Source organism: Suncus etruscus, chromosome 5 (genome assembly GCF_024139225.1).
Source record: "Suncus etruscus isolate mSunEtr1 chromosome 5, mSunEtr1.pri.cur, whole genome shotgun sequence".
Classification (NCBI taxonomy): Eukaryota; Metazoa; Chordata; class Mammalia; order Eulipotyphla; family Soricidae; genus Suncus; species Suncus etruscus.
This window is the reverse complement of record NC_064852.1, coordinates 82,233,517-82,256,733: the sequence shown is the minus strand read 5'-3', so window position 1 is coordinate 82,256,733 and position 23,217 is coordinate 82,233,517. Positions and strand designations below refer to the sequence as shown.

The 23,217-nt window shown below is 35.3% G+C and overlaps 1 protein-coding gene across 3 annotated transcripts in view; it reads left to right on the top strand.

Moving 5' to 3' along the window:
• Positions 1-23,217, top strand: part of COBLL1 (cordon-bleu WH2 repeat protein like 1) — a 181,015-nt gene that overhangs the window by 111,365 nt on the left and 46,433 nt on the right. For all 3 annotated transcript variants that reach the window (XM_049773782.1, XM_049773781.1, XM_049773780.1), the window contains exons 4-8: positions 5,771-5,972; positions 7,489-7,717; positions 8,388-8,426; positions 19,218-19,315; positions 19,410-19,646. In XM_049773782.1, the coding sequence (XP_049629739.1) occupies positions 5,771-5,972; positions 7,489-7,717; positions 8,388-8,426; positions 19,218-19,315; positions 19,410-19,646 (805 nt within the window). The remainder of the gene's footprint in view (positions 1-5,770; positions 5,973-7,488; positions 7,718-8,387; positions 8,427-19,217; positions 19,316-19,409; positions 19,647-23,217) is intronic.

Genomic DNA, 23,217 nt, shown 5'->3' with positions numbered 1-23,217 from the left:
TGATCATAGATCCAAAAATAAACCATATAGGATGTGGCCCACAAACAAAAAGTAGCAGACCTTTTCTTTTTTTTTCTTTTTTTTTTTTTTTTTTTGCCATCACAGGGAGTTAACTCAGAGTCTCACACATGCAAGGCAAGCAGTCTGCTGAGCTGTAGCTCCATCCCTGCAAAACAATCTCTTACTAAATAAATTCAAAGTCAAATGTGGTAGTACAGTGAAGAAGAAATTATTTCTTATTTGGATAAGAAATCGGTGATCAAGTTTGATCAATTTCTTGGACTTGTTTTCATTTTGCTTTGTTTGGTACCAACTGATACTAGGTGTGGAGGCTGCTACTACCAGCTCTGTGCTCAAAAACTGTCCCCGAATCTTGGAGGATTATGTGGTTGCAGGGGTGAACCTGATATATAAAGATTACTCATACTTGATATCTCACTGACCCTCCTTTTCAACTTTTAATAATATGAATTGGGTTTTAGGTGGAAGGTTGAGATGTTTGTTTTGAAAGCATGCTAAGTTTTGAAACTAAATTAAGCTGCTGTGATGATACTGTGGTTGGGCCTATGAGCCAACTGCTATTAAGTGCATCCGTTCATAATAATTGTCTCAAACCAAAATTACTATATTTAGCAAAAGTCATTGGTATCTAGGTAGATAATTATATGCAGCTATATTCAAGAGTTGATTTCACTTCCAAACAAATATATCCAAGAGATGATTTCATTTTTGTAGGTGTACCACTCAATGTAGGGCTTTCCTAAAAGTCCTACTTGTGTGGTATTATAGTTCCTTTAAATAGAGCCAACCAGCAATTCCTAACCCTTAAATTCCTCTGTGGCAGAGTCATCTTCTCTGTGCTTTTAATGCTTATTGCTGAGGCCTTAATTAAATAAATACTTTAGGCATTTAAACTGGCTTAAGGTTGTTTTGGGAAAAGGTCTTAGCCAGACTTACTGCTTATATCTTCCCATTAAATAAAGGATGGTATGACTTAGACATGACTACATTTGTTGATCAAAGAAAGTGAAATTTTGTTTTAGCATCAGATTCAACAACTTAGCCTTCTCATATGTCAAGTTCAGCACAGAGATCTCTTTTTTATTGCCTGCTGAGTTTAAGCTCATGGATGTTTAGGCATAATTGTCAAAGAGCTCACTGATTCCTATAAATGCTTCATTCAACTCACTGTATGCCTGACATTATATTAAATCCTGGGAATTAAGATTGATAAGTGATAGTTATGCCCGAAAGGAGTCATATCTAGGTATAAATGGAACTAGATAACATTTTAAAATCACTGTTCCTAAAATTTTTAAAAAACATTGACCTGAATTAATCTTCCACTTGGTTTTCTTTTTTCTTTTCTTTTTTTGTTTTTTGGGCCACACCCATTGATGCTCAGGGGTTACTCCTGGCTATGCACTCAGAAGTCTTGTTCCTGGCTTGGGGGACCATATGGGACCCCGGGGGATTGAACCACGGTCCATCCTATGCTAGTGCTTGCAAGGCAGACACATTACCTCTAGCACCACCGCTCTGGCCCTCACTTAGTTTTCTTTTACTATTTATTTTGGAGCCATACCCAGTGGTCCTCAGTATTCATCTTGTGGAAGCATTGATTCTGGGCCTCTCATCCAGTCACACAATCTCTCCTGCACAATCTTCCTCCTCTTATTGGGAATTTAGTCTTTATGATAGTATAGAAACTTCCATTCTTGAAGTCACCTTTGATTCAACTTTATTATGTTATTTTATAATTCTTAGAGTATGCCTTTTGAATTTTTTTCTTCCTTAATTTAACCTCTCCATAAGCTACCAGGACCTTTGTGACTTGGAGGGGAGGGGTCCACTGGGGTAAAGTTTGTAATCATATCATGTGACTATTTTTTCCCTTTTTTGTGACTGTAGTGTCACAAAGATACTCTGACTACCAACTCTAGATCTTGTTTATATTCAATTTTGGTAATAGTAGTTTACAGGACTGTATATATTATAGGAATTTAATTTTACAGCTTTCCAAAGTTTGTTATCAAACTATGAGCATCACCAAAGTATATTTTCTCTCCAAACATCCATTAAAAATATTTCTACTGATTCAGTCTCTCACCCCTTTCTGCCCCCACCACTGGTAACACCAGCTCTGTGGTATGAACTCTAGAGTTTATTTGTTGACACTTAATGGGATTAACCCATTAACCCATGGGATTAACCCATCTCTAACTACACACAATTTAAATAGGACTTCAGGTTTTCTGCAGTTTTGTGCAACCCTGCTACTTTGTAGTGACCTTGAAATCATAACTATTTCCTTTGACCAATTTCTATTTCTGTATCTTATGTTGTTCTTTTACCCCAGTCTACCCTTGTAATTTTAATTCTATCAACTCTTTATGAAATATATCTAAAATATATGTAATCTAATGTATATCTAATATACACTAATATAAAACCACTTCCATCTCCTATCTATTTTTTTTTAGTTTTTATGTTAGTGTTAGTGTTTAAACTTTTGGTACCAGAAGACAAGGGTTTGATTTCACTTGCCATATCCTCTCTTTGTTTCTTTATATATCAGAAATTAGTAAGATTCTTTAACATTTTTCCTTTCTCTGACTTAATTTCACTGAACATTAGAGTTTTATGCAAGTTCTATACAAGTTGTAGCAAGAGGTAGTTTTTTTTTTCTTTACTTATATTGAAATAGTTTTTTATTGTGTGTGTGTGTATGTGTGTGTGTATTTTTTCTTTTGTCCACTCATCTTCAATGGACATTTGGGTTGATTCTAGATCCTGACTGTTGTAAATTGCATTGCAGTGAACAGAGGTATATGTATGTATTTTTTGAATTAATGCTTTTGTGGAGTAAGCTCACTGGATCATATGGTAGTTCTAATTTTAATATTTTCAAAAATCTCCACACTGCTCAGCCTAGAGCTAAGTTAGATGACAGTCCTAGCAACATACAATAAGAGTATCTTATTCACTATTTTCTTGCCACAACTAGTTTCCAGTGTGACAGAAAGTTCAAGGTGATATTTCTTTGTCAATCAGATATGCATTTCCCTAATAAGCAGTGATGAATGACCTTTTTTCATATTTCTGTTGGCCATCCATATGTTTTGTTTGAGGAAATGTTTGTTCAGCCCTTCTTCCCAGCATGAGAGAGAGAAAGTATGTGTGTGTAAGTTCTTTGAATACTTTATATATTTTCAATATGAGTTTTTGTCAGATGAATAGTGAGTACTTTCTCCATTTACTAGGAAATATTTGGATGTTTTCTAATACTATCATATTGAACAATTTTTATTGCCACTGCCTGCTGAGAACTGCACTTGGAACCTTACGTATGCAAAGCAAATGTTCTACCACTGAGCCACCCTTGGTCTAGATCTACATTGATTTTAGCTGCCATAGATTACACAGTGCAGAAACTTTTAGCTTAATGTAATTTAATTTGATTGCTTTATTTTGCTTTTATTTTCTTTGTCAATAAAATGAAATTATTAGAAAATCCCTCTGAAGTTGGTATCATGGAGTTCTAGACCCCAACATTTCCCTTGATATATTTTGTGAATTCTGGTCTAATATTGAAGTTTCTGATCTATTTTGAATTAACTTCTAGTTATGGTAGAATCCATTTTCACCTTTTTGAATATGCCTAAGAGATTTCTCAGCATTTTAAATATTAGATATGAATATGAATTAGTAGATTAAGATCACCAGACATGAGGAAATGACATAATACAAAATCTTTATTAGCATGCTTTTCCTCTGGACTGAAATCTAAGAAAGCCTCAGATCACTTTGTTTGTTAATAGTAATGAAAATACAACTCTGTTAAAAGTAGAATCTATGAAAAGGGAAGCAAAAAACTGGGACATGTCTGAATCACAATTTGTGTGTATAATTTCTTATAGAATTAGGTTCAGTGTTATCATTCATATTTGGACTTTTAATCACCATTTGAAATAACTTTAGGTAGATTAGGAAAGCAGTTTAACGTCAAAGCATGGTTTTCAAGAAGGAGACCAAGGTTTCATCCCAAATACCATGAGATCTACTGAGCACAGCCAGAACAACCCCTGAGCACAGTGCTTCAAATAGTCCCAGAGCAGTGATAGGTGTGGCCCAACCTCTCTACTAAAAGAAAACAGAAATTTGCAAGGTAACACCTTTTGTTTATCTAGCATAAGAGTCCATAACCTTCCCTGTCTAAGACTGAATAGTTAGAATATTAGACTTTGTGTGTCAGAGACTTTCAGTTAGAAATCAAATTTGCCATTGTAGCATAAAAACAGTACTTGATATTATGCCATCAAATGAGAATAAATGTTTTCTTAAAAAAATTCATATGTAACATATGATATATTTTTTATTTTATTTTATTTTATTTTATTTTTTTATATGATATTTTTTAAAGCAGGTTCACTTTGACCTGTTGGTTATGATTTGTTTACTTAGCCTAGCTATCTAGTACAGTGTTAGACTGATGAGAGAGCAGGTACACCAATCATTTGTCCTTTGTATACAATGTCTAAAAAATACTATATATTGTTTGAAAAATTTAGCAGTCTGTTTTATATGCTTTACGAATGTTTTAGCATCCTCATGTATATACACAGTGCTTTTTTTTTTTTGCTTTTTGGGTCTAAAAATACTATATATTGTTTGAAAAATTTAGCAGTCTGTTTTATATGCTTTACGAATGTTTTAGCATCCTCATGTATATACACAGTGCTTTTTTTTTTTTTTTTTTGCTTTTTGGGTCACACCCTTTGACCCTCAGGGGTTACTCCTGGCTATTTGCTCAGAAATCACTGCTGGCTTGGGGGACCATATAGGACCTGGGACTTCCAGCCAAGGTCCGTCCTAGATAGGCTGCATGCAAGGCAAACACCCTACCACTGTGCTATCACTCTGGCCCCGAAAATGCTTTAGTGCTTTATATATATATATATATATATATATATATATATATATATATATATATATATATATATATGTATATATATGTATATATATACATATATATATATAAGAATGGAGTTTGTTCTTATTCATTTGGAATTGGAATTGGAAAACCCAATTCATAGACTCAAAGCTTCCAGTATTGTGGCCAGAGCCATAGTACAATGCTTTGTGGCCCCAAAATCAAAACAAAGAAAAAAATACCTGTATCCTTAAAATATTGTAAAGAAATATCTTCTAAATGTAATGATTACTACTGTGTAAGAAAAGTCCTTACTTCTTGCAACACTTTGAATAAAAACTCATTCAAAATTCTCTTAAAATTTATAGTATGAAGTAATTGACAAATATAATATAGAAGACTTTTAATCTATACTAGAATCATTTTCTAATTTTGCTTATTATCTTAATTTCTTTTTTTTTACACTTTTTAATCTTTACTTAAGCACCATGATTACAAGCATGATTGTACTTGGGTTTCAGTCATAAACAGAACACCCCACTTTTCCCACATTCCCATTCAGTTCTTCTAGACTGAAATATTGTGTAGTTAGATTTTTAAGCTACTGTCACAAATTGCTATTTAATAGCCTTATAATTTTTTTGTTTGTTTGTCTTTGTTTTCGGGTCATACTTGGTGTTCCTCAGTAGTTACCTTAGATTCTGCACTCAGGAATTAACCCTGGCATATGGCCTCAATGTCCCGTTATTAATCCATTAAAGACAATTGTGCCTTGAGAAAACTGCTTTGAAATTGCTTATATTAATCTTTATAATGTATTTTATTCTTATTTTACAGTAAACCTATGATGGACTTGTTAATATTCCTCTGTGCACAGTATCACTTAAATCCATCAAGTTACACAATTGATCTTTTGTCAGCTGAAAATAGCACCATTAAATTTAAACCAAACACACCAATAGGAATGTTGGAGGTGGAGAAAGTAATTTTAAAGCCAAAACTTTTGGATAAAAAAAAGCCTATACCTATCATACCAGAAGTAAGAATTTCACTATTAATTTTGATGTCTTGTGGCTAAAATATTAAATTGATTTTTGATTTATTTTCTATAAGTTATTTTAAATAAAATGAAAATTAATTTCTCTAGTATTGTTGGTTTTAAATTTGACTTCTTTAAGATCCAGGTGTTATGAATTAATATTGGGGTTTACTATTGCTTTAGATTTTAGAGGTTAAATTTTGAGAACATGTGAATGTATATTTCACTTATATAATCAGATGATTCTAATTTTATGATTTAATTAATTACATTAAAATTAAATTATGATTAACAGCTTCTCATATACTTTTAAGTAACCAAGTCAGAAATACTAAACATTTTAATAACTCTGTTAGTAGTGTAGATATCTAAATAAAGAGTATTTATTATCCTTTACTCACCAAAATAGTCATAATAATAAGAATAACAAAATAGTAATAATGGTAGTTTCATGGTATATTAATATATACTACATGCCAAAATCACAGTAAGTACTTTATATTGATATGTTCAAATAGAAGCACAAACATTTTTGGGGCGAGGGCCCACACTTTGTGATGCTCAGAAGTTATTCCTGGCTATGTGCTCAGGAATTGCTCCAGGCTTGGGGGACCATATGGGATGCTGGGGATTGAGCCCAGGTCTGTCTTGGGTCAGCCATATGCAAGGCAAATGTCCTCCCGCTGCGCCATTGCTCCAGCTCCAGAAGCACAAACTTTTATCCTTTTTCATGTTTGTTTTCTTTTCTTTTTTTTTGTTTTTGTTGTTGTGCACAGAGATCATTCCTGGCAGGCACAGAGGACTGTAAGGAATGCCAGGCTCTCCAGTCCAAAAATGCCCGGGGTTTACTCCTGACAGAGATCAGGAGACCATAGAAAATATCAGGGATCAAATCCAAGTTGGTCATATGCAAGGCAAATGTCTTCCAGCTATACTATTTCTCTAGCTTCCCAAAACTTTACGAGGCAATTTAAGTGTGTTAAAGAGACAAATATTCCTCAATTAAAGGGTAGGGAAAAATGTATGTCTCTGATTTTATGTTTGATTATGTTCATAAATATTCTAAGAAAAAATAAAAGCACCAATCATACTATATATAAAGCTTTTATGTTTTAGGAGTCAGTGATAGTACATTGGGTAATGTGTAGAGCATTTACCTTGCATGTGGTGGCTTGGGTTTGACCTCTGCACCATCTGAGAGAGATGGTATAAATCTTGAACATTGCTGAATGTGGCCCCCAAAATATAAATAAAGAAATAAATAAAGCACTTATATTTCCTTTTTGACGTTAAAGCAATTTGAGATGCAACTATTGACAAGAGTTGTGAATTTAAGTTAGTTTTTAGGTAACAAACTTTCTAAAATCTGCTTTTAACTTAGAAAGTATATTAATTGCCCTGAGAGAAATATGTTGTTTATTTTTAAACATATATAGATAATTTTAATGATTTTAGGCATTGTTATGGAAACATTTTCAGCAAATAATTATATAACTATGGCTTTGATCTGTTTCAGAAAACTGTGAGGGTAGTAATCAATTTTAAGAAAACACAGAAGACAATAGTGAGAGTTAGCCCTCATGCATCACTTCAAGAACTTGCACCTACTATTTGTAGCAAATGTGAATTTGATCCATTACATACACTGCTGTTAAAGGATTATCAATCACAGGACCCCCTTGATTTGACAAAATCTCTAAATGAACTGGGACTACGAGAATTATATGCCATGGATGTCAGCAGAGGTAAGATCTTTTTTTATTTTATAAAGAAGAAGGATGTTCATCTATATATCTTTGTATATACTGTGTGTATAAAGCTTCAAAATTCATAATTACAAGTTAATTGATTTTTATTAATGAAAGACAATACATGTCATTGGGTGGTGATTTTATACTTTTCTGGTACTAATGATTATTTTGGTAGAATCGAATTTATTTGTGGCTTTGAGAGTTAATTCATTGTCCAATCAATATAAATTTCTGATTTCATCCCATGACTTTGGCTGTTTAATTATAATTTGAGTTTGAAGTTTCTTGGGAAACTTTCCTAATCCAATACCCCAAATTAACTCTCAAAAATGAGTTAAGTTCCCCAATTTTTAAAATAGAAATAGCTTGCAGTATTAATGGAAATAATTTTCTGTTTAAAATTCAAAATTTGAGTATTCTATGTACTACTGTATGATGTCTAATAGATACATGCAAGTTTATTTATTCAATATGAATCATTTCACTAGGAGAAATCAAGTTTAATTAGAAGGCAATATACATTTTTGCATAGATAACATCAAATTTAATACTGGGATTGTAATTTTATATTCTATAGTTTACTATTTCAACTCAGTGATATTTTATTTGAAGAGACATTATCTTTTATAGTCAATTTACGCTCTTTTACCCCCTCCTTCTGTAGCCACTTCTGTTACTGACTTCAATAAATCATCCTTACAAGGTAAGAAATAGAAATCAGTAGAAACAAAGTGCATTATGAAATCTCTATTATTTGAGTAAATTGAAAGTAAGCCTCAGTTTACTTGTTTTCTTAACATGACTAATGAATATATTCTTTTAGATATTTTAAATAAAAATTTGTTGTATTTTATTTTCTAAAATAATTTATAAAGTTTCCTCTTCATTTCTTAATATAGTATAATTATTTCACTTTAATATATATTAGAAACATCATTTTTAAATTGCATAAACATTTCTGATTGAGATAATAAAATAATATTGCTATGATTTTTTTTTTGTTTTTTGTTTTTTGGTTTTTGGGCCACACCCAGTGGTGCTCAGGGGTTACTCCTGGCTGTCTGCTCAGAAATAGCTCCTGGCAGGCACGGGGGACCATATGGGACACCGGGATTCGAACCAACCACCTTTGGTCCTGGATTGGCTGCTTGCAAGGCAAACACCACTGTGCTATCTCTCCCGGACCCATTGCTATGATTTTTATTGGTAGTCAAGTATGATAGTTTGGTGGTATTTTGTAGTAATATCAGTTAATTTCTATAGAAAATATTTAGAATAATTAGGTAAATTTTATTATAGAAAATGTTTTAGTCATGAAATTATTTGTGGATATATTCTTAATAACAGAAAAAAACCTATGCTAAACTGAGAAATTAAAGTACTGGAATGTGCTTTAGTTGTATGCACAAGCAATTACAGAATATTTAATATAAAAATGTTAGTAGTAGCTACCTCTACTACTAAAATAGTAGGGTGATAGAGCATATGGTGACTGTTTTCATCCTTTTTCTTATTATAGAAACTTAAAATGGGAATGTTTTATTTTTGTATTGGATGACTTTATTAAAAATAGTCAATAATAATAAAATCTGAAAGTTGTTTCTTGCTGTTAAAATGATAGGCTCAGTTAATATTACTGATAATATTTGCCATATCATAAAAACATATTATACTATGCAAATTGTTTTACTGTAATATTTCTTGAATACTCTCAATTTTATTGTATAATATACCTCTCAATTTGAATAATTAAACCTACATAAGTGATTGTATGGTTATTATTGGTGGTTAGCACAAAGAGTAACAAAATAGTTGAAAATTCTTATTATGATCTTAAAGTTTATATATTTATGATTTATTTATTATGGCTATATCCAACCATACTCAATGACTACTTTTTGCTCTGTATTTAAGGGTCACTCCTTACTGTGCTTAGGGGATCTTGCATTCCAGTTTTAGTTCTTGAGGACAGACATTTAATTCTGCATCTACATTTGTTACTAAACTTAATTGACAATCTGATGGAGGTGTTTATATGGTCTATATGTCACATAGTAATAAAAAGACTAAAAAAAGTGATGAATGATAGACTTCCTCAATATATACAAAAGAGGTCTTCCACAGATATTTAATTTTGGCCTGAGTTTTGATGAAGATGATCATGATAATAGTGGTGGTGCTGATGAATGATGATGATGATGATGATGTTTTGGAACCACACCTAACAGTACTCAGGGCTTACTTTGTGTTCACCATGATGTTGCTCAGGGAAACATATGCAATGTGGCTGCATGTCAAGCAAATGCTTTACCCATTGTACTTTTTCTCCAGCATAGATATGTAGATTATTATGATCTAAGTTTACTTGGGACTCAGTGGGCTCAACAGTAATTTAACTAGGTTACTTTAATTACCCAGAAGATTTTTTTAATGCCATTATTCAGATGCAGTATTATTTCTAGAAATAAACTTTCTACTGGAAAAATATGCCCATATGGCAGAGAAAATTTGCAACTATAGAACATCTGCTCCTTTTGCCTTGCAGTCCCCTTTTCTCTTCTTGGAGCTGCAGATCTATCCCATACTTCAGTTCAACATGAATGCCTTTGTTTTACCTCGGTTATATTAGAATTTATATTCATTTAGATTTTTGATACATATGTAATAAATTTTGCTCCTTTTTACTAGTAATCTGATGTCAATTTTATTGCTCTATAGGCTCCTCCTAAAAGAGGGGCAGCACATACCTGTCAATTATTGATGGCTTTTGCTCCTAACTTTGCCATTCTATCTATAACCCAAATCAAATCCCATGTTTTTGCTGGCTTTATATTAAAAAAGAAATGTACTGATTTCTAATATCCCTCTCTTACATAAAAATTGTATCTGAAATGGTTCTTAAACATTGTAAATATAACCAGATAAAATATTTAGAATAATTGAGAAACCTCCTTTCACTGTGTCAGAACTTATTAAGTCAGTTTAAAGGCTATGACTACCACTTTGAATATCCTGTTCATAGCTTGTCAAAAGATACTAAATTTCATAAGGAGTTATGTCCTCTGTTCTGAAAACAGGAGACCAAAGTATTGCTTTTTAATTAAGTTTCAGTTCTGGTTGATATTAACTCTTAACTTGCTATGACCCCTAGTCTAAGGTTTTATGAATAGACTTAGAGGTTGATTAAGCTAGAAGATTACATGGTGATTGGTATTTCTTTATCAAAAATAACTCCATGGACCAAGTCTGCAGAGCACCATAGCTTGTGGCGTCAAAAAGCCTGCGATGTCCATGGAGAGAGGTTGAGGTGGTCCCGTTGCGGCCCTAGGCAACCCAGGCGCCATGATTAGGTTTCAGTCATGAAAATAACACCCCCCTTCACCAGTGCAACATTCCCATAACCAATGTCTCCAATCTCCCTCCATCCCACCCCACCCCACCTGTACTTTAGACAGACTTTCCAGTTCCCTCATTCATTCACATGGTTATGATAGTTCTCAGTGTAGTTATTTAACTGTACTCACACTCTTAGTGGTGAGCTTCATGAAGTGAGCTGGAAGTTCCAGCCCTCCTCTCTTTGTCTCTGAGGATTGTTACAAAAATGTCTTTTATTTTTCTTAAAACCCATAGATGAGTGAGACCATTCTGCATATCTCTCTCTCTCTCTCTCTCTCTGACTTATTTCACTCAGCATGATAGATTCCATGTACATCCATGTATAGAAAAATGTCATGACTTCATCTCTCATGATGGCTGCATAATATACCATTGTGTATATGTACCACAGTCTCTTTAGCCATTCATCTGTTGAAGGGCATCTTGGTTATTTCCAGAGTCTTGGCTATTGTGAATAGTGCTGCAGTAAATATAGGTGTGAGAAAGGGATTTTTGTATTGTATTCTTGTGTTCCTAGGGTATATCCCTAGGAGTGGTATAGCTGGGTTGAATGGGAGCTCAATTTCTAATTTTTGGAGGAATCTCCATATCACTTTCCATAAAGTTTGGACTAGACGGCATTCCCACCAGCAGTGGATAAGAGTTCCTTTCTCTCCACATCCCCGCCAGCACTGCTTGTTCTCATTCTTTGTGATGTGTGCCAATCTCTGTGGTGTGAGATGGTATCTCATAGTTGTTTTGATTTGCATCTCCTTGTTAATTAGTGATGTGGAGCATTTTTTATGTGTCTTTTGGCCATTTGTATTTCTTTTTTTATCAAAATGTGTGTCCATTTCTTCTCCCCATTTTTTGATGGGATTAGATCTTCTTTTCCTTGAAGTTCTGTCAGTGCCTTGTATATTTTGGATATTAGCCTCTTATCTGATGGGTATTGGGTGAATAGTTTCTCCCACTCAGTGGGTGGCTCTTATATCCTGGGCACTGTTTCTTTTGAGATGCAGAAGCTTCTCAGCTTAATGTATTCCCCTCTGTTTATCTCTGCTTCCATTTGTTTGGAAAGTGCAGTTTCCTCCTAGAAGATGCCTTTAGTCTCAAAGTCATGGAGTGTTTTACCTACATGTTGTTCTATATACCTTGCAGTGGTCCTCAAACTATGGCCCGTGGGCCACATATTGTATTTGTATCTGTTTTGTTTCTTCATTGCAAAATAAGATATATGCAGTGTGCATAAGAATTTGTTCATAAGTTTTGTTTTTACTATAGTCAGACCCCCCAATGGTCTGAGGGAGTGTGAACTGGCCCCCTGTTTAAAAAGTTTGAGGACCCCTGCATGGTATCAGGTCTGATATCAAAGTCTTTAATTCATTTGGATTTTACCTTCGTACATGATGTTAACTGGGGGTCTATGTTTGCTTTTTTGCAAGTGGCTAACCAGTTCTGCCAAAACCACTTGTTGCAGAAGTTTTCCCTGCTCCACTTAGGATTTCTTGCTCCTTTGTCAAAAATTAGGTGCTTGTATGTCGGGGGAACATTCTCCAAGTACTCAAGACTATGCCACTGATCTGTGGGTCTGTCTTTATTCCAATACCATGCTGTTTTGATAACTATTACTTTGTAGTAAAGTTTAAAGTTAGGGAAAGTAATGCCTCCCATATACCTTTTCCCTAGGAGTGCTTTAGCTATTTGAGGGTGTTTATTGTTCCAAACTAATTTCAAAAGTGCCTGATCCACTTCTTTGAAGAATGTTATGGGTATCTTTAGAGGGATTGCATTAAATCTGTATAATGCTTTGGAAAGTATTGCCATTTTAATGATGTTAATCCTGCCAATCCATGAGCAGGGTATGTGTTTCCATTTTCTGTGTCCTCTCATTTCTAGGAGCAGAGTTTTATAGTTTTCTTTGTATAGGTCCTTCACGTCTTTGGTCAAGTTGACTTCAAGATCTTTGAGTTTGTGTGGCACTAATGTGAATGGGATTGCCTTGTTAAAGTCCATCTATTCCCTATCATTATTGGTGTATAAAAAGGCCATTGATTTCTGTGTGTTAATTTTGTAGCCTGCACCTTGCTATATGAATCTATTGTTTCTAGAAGCTTTTTGGTAGAGTCCTTAGGGTTTTCTAAGTAGAGTATCATGTCATCTGCAAACAGTGAGAACTTGACTTCTTCCTTTTCTATCTGGGTTCCCTTGATATCTTTTTCTTGCCTGATTGCTATAGCAAGAACTTCCAGTACTATGTTGAAGAGGAGTGGTGAGAGCGGACAGCCTTGTCTTGTACCAGAATTTAGAGGAAAGGCTTTTAATTTTTCTCTATTGAGGATAATATTTGCCATTGACTTGTGGTAGATGACTTCAGCTAGATTGAGAAAGGTTCCTTTCATTCCCATTTGCTGAGAGTTTCTTTTTTTTTTTTTTTTATCAAGAATGGGTATTGGACCTTATCAAATGCTTTCTCTGCATCTATTGATATGATCATGTGATTTTTATTTTTCTTGTTGTTGATGTTTTGTATTATGTTGATACATTTATGGATGTTAAACCATCCTTGTATTCCTGGGATGAGACCTACTTGATCATAGTGAAAGATCTTCATGATGCATTGGATCCTATTTGCCAGGATTTTGTTAAAGATCTTTGCATCTGCGTTCATCAGAAATATTGGTCTGTAATTTTTTTTTTGGCAGCATCTCTGTCTGGTTTTGGTATCAAGGTGATGTTGGCTTCATAAAAGCTGTTTGGAAGTGTTCCCGTTTTTTCAATTTCATGAAAGAGCCTGACTAGGATTGGTAGTAGTTCCTCTTGAAATGTTTGAAAGAATTCATTAGTAAATTTATCTGGGCCTGGGCTTTTCCTTTTAGGCAGACATTTGATTACAGTTTCAATTTCCTCAATAGTGATGGGGGTGTTTAGATATGCTACATCCTCCTTACCTAACCATGAAAGGTTATAAGTGTCCAAGAATTTATCCATTTCTTCTAGGTTCTCATGTTTAGTAGTATAAAGTTTCTCAAACTAGTCTCTGATTACCCTTTGGATCTCTGCAATACCTATCGTGATTTCCCCCTTTTCATTTCTAATATGGGTTATCAGGTTTCTCTCTTTCTTTGTGAGTTTTGCCAATGGCCTATCAATCTTGGTTTTTTTGGGGTTTTTTTGTTTTTGTTGTTGTTGTTGTTTTTCAAAAAACCAACTTCTCCTTTCATTGATCTTTTGGATTTTTGGGGGGGAGTTTTCCACTTCATTGATTTCTGCTTTCAGCTTTGATATTTCCTTTCGTTTCCCTATTTTTTGTTTCTTTTGTTGGTCATTTTCTAATTTTATGAGCTGGGTCATTAAGTTATTCAGATATGCCCCTTTTTCCTTCCTGATGTGTGCTTGCAAAGCTATAAATTTTCCTCTCATGACCACTTTTGCTGTGTCCCATAGATGCTGGTAGTTTGTGTCATCATTATCATTTGTTTCCAGGAAAGTTTTGATTTCCTCTTTGATTTCATCTTGGACCCACAATAGCAGGCTGTTTAATTTCCAATTGTTAAAGGTTTTTTTCTGTGTCCCTTTTAGTTCACATCACATTTCAGAGTCTTATAATCACCAAAGGTAGCCTGCAAAATTTATATCCTCTTGATTTTATGGAGGTATGTTTTATATGCCAGCATGTGGTCTATCCTGGAGAATAACCCATGTACATTGGAGAAGAATGTGTATCCAGGTTTTGGGGGGTGGAGTTTCCTATACATATCTACTAGTCCTCTTTCTTCCATTTCTCTTTTCAGGGCTAGTATATTTTTGTTGGGTTTCAGTCTGGTTGACCTATCAAGTGTTGACGGGGCTATGTTGAGTTCTCCCACAATTATTGTGTTATTATTGATGTCTTCTTTCAGATTTGTCAATAATTGTATCAGATAATTTGCTAGTCTCTCATTCGGTTCATATATGTTTAGTAGTCTGATTTCTTCCTGTTGCACATATCCCTTAATTAGTACAAAGTGTCCATCTTTGTCCCTTACAACATTTCTGAGTATAAAGTTGGTGTCATCAGACATTAATATGGCTACCCCAGTTTTTTTTAAGGGTGTTGCTTGCTTGGATGATTTTCTTCCAGCCTTTGATTTTGAGTATATGTTTGTTCTGACTATTCAGGTGTGTTTCTTGTAGGCAGCAGAAGGTTGGATTATTTTTGACCCATTTTGCCACTCTGTGTCTTTTAATTGGTGCATTTCGTCCATTGACATTGAGGGAGATGATTGTCATAGGATTTAATGTCATCTTTGCGTATAAGTTTGGTGTGTCTTTTGGTCTGTCTTGTCTTAAAGTAGACCATTCAGTTTTTCCTTGAAGGCTGGTTTTGCATCTATGAAGTTTCTGAGCTGTTGCTTATCCGTGAAGCTATGTATCCTTCCTTCAAACCTGAACATGAGTTGGGCTGGGTGCTGTATTCTCAGTGAGGCATCCATTTCATTCAGTCTTGTCACAATATCCCACCACTGTCTTCTGACCTTGAGGGTTTCTTGTGACATGTCTGCTGTAAGTCAAGGATGTTCCTTTGAATGTAATTTCCCTTTTTGATCTTGCTGCTTTCAGTATTCTATCTCTATCTGTGGGAGTTGTTATGGTAACTAGGATGTGTCTTGGGGTGTTTTTCTTCATGTCTCCTTTAGCTGGTACTCTTCGGACATGCAGGATTTGATTGCATGCATTCTTTAACTCTGGGAGTATCTCTGTGATGATGTCTTTGAGGGTTGATTCTTCCTGGGGATCTCCTACCTTGGCCTCCAGGACTCAAGTGATTCTTATGTTGTTTCTGTTGAGTTTATCAAAGACTTCTATTTTCATCTGTTCATATTCCTTGAGTACTTTTTTCATTGTTTGATCATTTGTTTTAAGGGTCTTTTTCAGTTTCTTCTGCTCTGTTTCATTTTTCTGAATCTCATCTTCCAGCATGCTGATTCTGTCCTCAGCTGCTGTTACCCTGCTAGAGAGGCCATCCACTCTTTTTCAGTTGAGCTACTGTGTTTTCCAGATCTGTTATTTCAGTTTGGAGGTTTCTGATTTCTGTCATTGTTGTCTGATCAGATCGATCTTTGCTTTCTTTGAGTTCTATGAACATCCTCTTTATTTTTGTTCTAAACTCCTTATCTGAGAGATGAATCAGATGTTTGGAAGTTTTTGGCTCATCAGGCTATCATCTTCATTCTCTGTACATGGTGTTTGCCTGCGGTTTCCCCATTGTCACGCTTGTAGTGTTATTTTTTTTTCTGCGTGTTGTGGTGGGGTTCATTGGTTAGAAAGAGTGCATGGGGGCCGGCAAGGTGGCACTAGAGGTTCGATCCCCCAGCCTCCCGTATGGTCCCCACAAGCCAGGTGCAATTTCTGAGCGCTTAGCCAGGAGTAACCCCTGAGCATCAAACGGGTGAGGCCCCCCAAAAAAAACAAAAAGAAAAGAAAGAGTGCATTTCCCGAAGTGAAGTCGAGTGGCAGTGCTCTTCTGCAGGCCTCTTGGTTAATGTATTCAATTTTTAAACATTTCTTTTATGTAAGAAGTTTGCCATAATCCCTAAGTGAAAACTACATAATATTTAATTATGTTTAAACTATAAATTTTCTCCTTTTGCGTAAATAAATCTTTATTGATATTTTTATTACAAATGGTTTTGTTAGTATTGTTTTTAGCTAATGACTTTACATTGTGATTTACTTCAAAAAACATGTTTCTTAGATCCATTGGGCTACATGTGGCAGAGGATAATGGGGATCAAACACAGGGCTTCACATTCAAGGCAGGCATTTTGCTACGGAGCTACACTCTCAGCCTAGATATATTTTTTAGAGTTTACCATCCTCAGTCCTTTACTCCATAACATGTTCAATGTCTTTGTTGTAAAAATCATGTCATTTATCTTTTAGTGTTTTCCACATCCATACTTTTGTTCATAATTAAATGGCATTGTGTGATGACACTTAATATATTTCTATGCCCTCTATTTCCTGTAAATTTATCATTGAATATAGACTAATTAGATTTGGGTATATAGTTTTGTCAAGAATATTTCAAAAATGCATTATACATTTATATTTATATTAGCAGAGTACTATACCATGTTAATTTTAACAATCTACCATAGTTTTCTACATCTTAGCTAATTAAGAGATTAATAATGGTAACAAACTATTGCAAACATCCCTAAATTATTAGTTGTTTCTGAAAAACTAAGTTTGCTTGTCATCTATTAATGTAAGTAGAATTTAGTCATAAAATGCAAGGAAAATGTGATTCCTTCCTTTGTCAACTTTTAAAATAATAGACTGATTCCTAAGCACTATACAAATGTAAAAGTGATTGTAAGTTGTTTATTGGGAGATGGGTGATCTCATTATGAATGCAAGGACTTAAGTATATATTGTTTCAGTTTTTTAATATTCTTATGATGTCTAGGTTTTTCTTGACTTTTGCCAGTTTAGATTATCATATTCAGTCCTGAGTCACTGTATGTATGAATGCACCCATTACATTCTTTCCCTTTGGGATTGTTTTTGTTGCTGCAATGTCAAGTTGTTATATACTTGGTTGCAGTGTATACACTTGGTTATAGTGTGTCAGAGATTTACTCAGCAGGTATGTGACAGCTATGTTGCTTTGGGGATTGCATACACTAGGTTGTAGTGCTTATACAAGTAGTTGTCTGTTAAGGGATTTGCACTTATGGTTCTGGGGATTACATTGGTAGTGGTAAATTACAGTATCTGGGACAGTGCTAGTGACTGAACTTGTGGCCTCACTCATGAAAGGTAGGCACACTATCATCAAACCACCACATTCCTGGACCCAGGATCTTGTGTTTCCCCCACCTCAACCCCATTTTCTTTTCTTTTTTTTTTTTTTTTTTTTTTTTTTTAGGATCACACGTGGTGGTAATTTGAGGCTACTGCCAACCTGGTACTTTAGGGTCACTTCCAGTGGGGCTCAGAGAGCATGTGGTGCTGGGGTTGAACCCAGGCCTCTTGCATGCAAAGCATGAGTTTAGCTTACAGAGCTATCTCTACAACCCCTGGAGTTCTTTTAAAATAGTAAAGTAATTGTTGATGGTATGAGGAGATAGTTAAACTTTATCATGTACATCTCTTGATAATGTCAAAAAGTAACCGTTCTTAAGCAGTCACAGTTCTTTTTAGTGGGGAATGGTATTTAGAGATAATTCAGGCAAAACTGGCTCACACTACAAGATTTGTTATTTTTGGATCTCGTTTTTGATTGACAGTAGTGGGTAGTCTTTAGAAAATGGAACAATACTCATGCAGCCTTGAGTTTTGACATTTCTCCTTGCAGTCTAACATGTGCTTTTTCAGTGTTGGCACCAGTGATACTTGGGCTGCGTAATTCTTTATAATTGGGGGTCATCTTATGTTTTGCCTCATCTTGGCTGCATCAGTGTCTATCTAGCAGATGCCATTTGTGCATCTCTGTGCATTTCTGCTTATCCAACAGTTCCTGCACAGTGTCAAATGCCCTTGGCAGAGGCAGAGTGTGCATGTATGTATGCATGTATGTGTGTGTGTGAAAATTTGTCTCCTCTCTGAAAGCCAGTAGATTAAAAAAAACAAGTGAAACAGCAACATACTAAGTAATTGTAATGAGTCATTTATTAGAGAACAAATATTTTATTATGATAGTTAAACTCTGAGAAGTATAATATAAATTAAAGTAACACTGTGTAAATAACTACATATATTTTTTAATTCAAAGTATCCTGTTTAGTTTTTGAAATCTTGGTAATTGTGTAGGGAACATAGACTCTGAGACAACAAAAATTGAATTTGTATCCTAGCTAGTTCTGCTATTTCCTGATTATTGGCCCTGAGTATAGATCTTAATTTCTGTAAGCTTAATTTTTTTATGCCGAAGCTGAAATTTTTCTTTTGTTTTCTCATTGCTTTGACTATTAAATAAGGCATGGTGTGCCTAGAAGAATGCTTTACTCAAAGTAGACTAGAGTCAGTGCTTTTATCATTAAATGATTTTAATGGAAAACAATAGAAGGAAATATTGGGAAAGAACATACAGCCATCTGTGTAAAAATGAAGGCATTTTCTTCTCTTTTAGAGTCCTGCCAACTACCACAAAATCTAGACATTATGAAGGAGAAAGAAAATAAAGGTTTCTTCAGCTTTTTTCAACGCAGTAAGAAAAAGCGAGAGCAAGTAAGTAATTCTTATATAGCTTCTTATAAGATTGAGTCTTATTGTTTTTGTTGTTTTTTTTTACTTAAACATTTTATCTTTCTATTCATTTTAGACTGCAAGTGCTCCTGCAACCCCTCTAGTCAGTAAACATCGACCAACGTTTAATAGGTCAAATACCATCTCAAAACCATATGTTTCAAATACTCTGCCATCAGATGCACCCAAGAAGAGACGGGCTCCATTGCCTCCAATGTCAGGGTCACAGAGCGCCCCCCAAGACCTTGCCCACATCCAAGAGAGACCAGATTCTTATGTAATAAAATCCATGAGTGTGGACGAAACAAATAAGGTATGTGGATTTGTTTTGTTTTATGCTTTTAGAAGGAGAATTTTGTTTTTATGTTTTAGGGTACCATCTGTTTTTCATCTTACTTCTCTGGTATTTTCCATGTAGAGTATTAATAAAGTTGGTAATAATTAACTGTTCATTATAATATGAGTAACTAATTGCTAATAAGATTGATGGTAGAAAGACATTTTGTATAGTTGGGCAGATTTACAGTGCAGTAAAAACATGAGTGTCAGTAATTTTTCTAGTGGGGAAGTGCAGACTGGACTGGATCCATATCAAATCAGAAAGTCTTCAGGTTTTACTCTGGGCTCTGTACTTAAGAATCACTCCTGGTGGTACTTGTGGGATTACATGTAATTTTAGGACTCAGACTAAGGTTGAATATGTGCAAGGCAATCTTCTTAACCCCTATCCTATCTGTCTGGTTCCAAATATGTCAGTTTTAAGTAGCATTTAAAATTATCCATAAGCCTTAAGGTGTTGGCTTAATGAGACCCAACCAAAGATTCTTATTTACTTATTTATTTTATTTATTTATTTATTTTTTTTTTAGTTTTTGGATTATACCCAGCCACACTCAGGGGTTACTCTTGGTTCTAATCTCAGAAATCACTCCTGCAGGCTCAGGGGACCATATGGGATGCTGGGATTTGAACCACTGACCTTCTGCATGGAAAGCAAATGCCTTACCTCCATGCTATCTCTCCAGCCCCAATTCTTTCTTTTTTTTTTGTTTGTTTGTTTTTGTTTTTGGGTCACACCCAGCAGTGCTCAGGGGTTACTCCTGGCTGTCTGCTCAGAAATAGCTCCTGGCAGGCACGGGGGACCATATGGGACACCGGGATTTGAACCAACCACCTTTGGTCTTGGATCAGGTGCTTGCAAGGGAAACGCTGCTCTGCTATCTCTCCGGGCCCTCTTTCTTATTTTTATGAATAAAAATATTCAGGGCCGGAGAAAAAGCATGGAGTAAAGCGTTTGCCTTGCATGCAGAAGGTTGGTGGTTCTAATTCCAGCATCCCATATGGTCCCCTAGGCCTGCCAGGAGGGATTTCTGAGCATAGAGCCAGGAGTAACCCCTGAGCACTGCTGGGTATGACCCAAAAACCAAATATATATATAAACATTTTTTTATTTTTGGCAACACAATATTTGTGAATTCATGGTCTTAACACATGGCCTAATTTTAGGTTTCTTTAATTTATGTACATATGTGAGAGGAGGGGGGTTATTAGGGTAAGATCCTTTTGTCATACTTTATACTTAAGAATCGTTTTCTTATATATAATTGCAGTTATGTTTACATATTTATATTCAAACCATTTTCTAAGTGAATCTTTTCCCCAGCTTAAATTTAATACTTACTTGAAAGTTACCTGTTAAATCATAAATCATCTTACTTCTGTAAAGATTGTCTTGTGTTTTATTTTTTGTTTGTTTGTTTGTTTGTTTTGTTTTGCTTTGGGCCACACCTGGCGGTGCTCAGGAGTTACTCCTGGCTGTCTGCTCAGAAATAGCTCCTGGCAGGCACGGGAGACCATATGGGACACCGGGATTCGAACCAACCACCTTTGGTCCTGGATCAGCTGCTTGCAAGGCAAACGCTGCTGTGCTATCTCTCCGGGCCCAAGATTGTCTTGTTTTAAAGTGTGATAGATAGTAAAAAAACCTCTAAGCACAAGGCTTACATGCTTTGCATGTTGCTAACCTTGGTTTGAATCCGTGACACTACATATTATTTTTTGAGAACCCTCAGGAATCACTACAGAACCAGAGCCAGGATGAGTTTCAGACCATTACTAGGTGTGGCACAAGCCCCTGCTTTCCCCCACACCCACTTTGCAAACACAATCTCTTGTATTTGAGGCCAATAGGTACTATTGGAGTTAAGATAGTGTAGAGGTTATCTATAGATGTAGATATTATAGGGGTGAAGCCATTTTGCTGGTGGCTGTCCTTGATTTGGTCCTTGGCACATGACCTCCTAGGCATCAGTGAGTGTAGACTTAGTGAACCCCAAACACCACTGGGATTGCTCTGGTGGTCCCAACACTGCAAGACCTGAGAAACATTGCATCTTTAGTTCCAGCATTAAGCCACTGGCCTGACTGGCCAAAAATCACTGGGAATAGGAACTATAGAGAAGGTACATCAGGTAGGGTGCTTGCTTTGCACCCTGGATTTGATCCCTAATACTCCAAATGGTTCCCTAAGCCCATCAGAACTGATCCCTAAATGCCAAGTCAGGAGTACACTCTGAGCACTGCCAGGTATGGCCCAAACAATGAAAAAAAAAAAAAAAGACTAATAACATCCCAAAACAACAATAACAACAACAATGACCAAAGAACACTGGGAGTAGTCCCTAAGCCCCTGTGCTAAAAAGATTCTCTGGTTTTAGAGGCCAAGATGTGTATCAGTGATAAAATGCCTGCCTTGCTTGTGTGAGATCAGGGTTCAATCCCTGACACTACCTCTTCTCTCCCCCTTTGTCTCTCCCTCCCAAAATTGATTTGCTTATCTAGCATCTGTGATATAAGATATCTTAAAAGTCAGTAAGGGTTATATTTGCTAATGATAGATATACTAACTGACAATTTAAGGATAACTTCTGTGTATTAGGAAAATTGTCACAAGAAAGGAGAATCTATGGTTCAGCCTTAAGATATGTATAGGAGCTCATCATTTAGTCAGAAAAATCTTGTTCAAAGATGTGGGAAGAATGTGAAGTCTGTGGTCTGCCTGGGCATGAACAAGGAACAGACTTTGAAACTGAGGGAGAGTAGCAGGAGCCAAGTCAGGGTCCCCTAAGAGTTCCTTTTTGGCTAGAAATCCTTTACTTTTCTTCTTAGTAAATTGTTAAAATGAGTATCATTCTCAGGATTGTTTTGTAATCTTAATTATCACAAAACTATCTTGTAAGAGCATAAATTATCATGCTCTTTAGTAAATGTCTGATTTTTCTTTATATAGAAATAAATCTTAGTCACTGCTTATAAATCTTTGTTCCAACTGTTCTTATCCAATTTTTTCCAGTAAATGTCCTTTGTGAATGTGGATCCTGAGGAGGCCTCTATTGTCTTTCTAATTGTCTTTGCCTTGATATACTAGGCCTTGCTGGCAGTGACCTCAGCAAAGCTATTTCTTTTGATTTCTCATTCTCTGCTCTATGACCAGTTGATGCCCCCGTGTTAAGTAATTTTTTCCTCATATGTTGCCTTTGGCAAACTTGACATCTTTATACAATTTTCTAATTATTTTTTCTTTGATCTGGACATCTGTTTAGTTCTTTGATGTATTCCTCAGTAGGATTCAGAATTATTTGTTTTTCCCTGGAGAAGCTAAAGAACCATTTTAAAATTTCTTAATTGCAAAACTTATAATCAGGCCATGGCCCTATGAGTTTATATGTGTACACGTGAAAGGGCATGTGTGAATGCTTTGGAAATTCATACCTTCTTAAGTATCTGCATTTATTTTCCTAGCTTTGGGGCCATATTTGATATGATAGATCTCCCCTTGTCTTAGCTTGGTTTTTCTTTATATTATAGCTCAATTCTCTTCTATT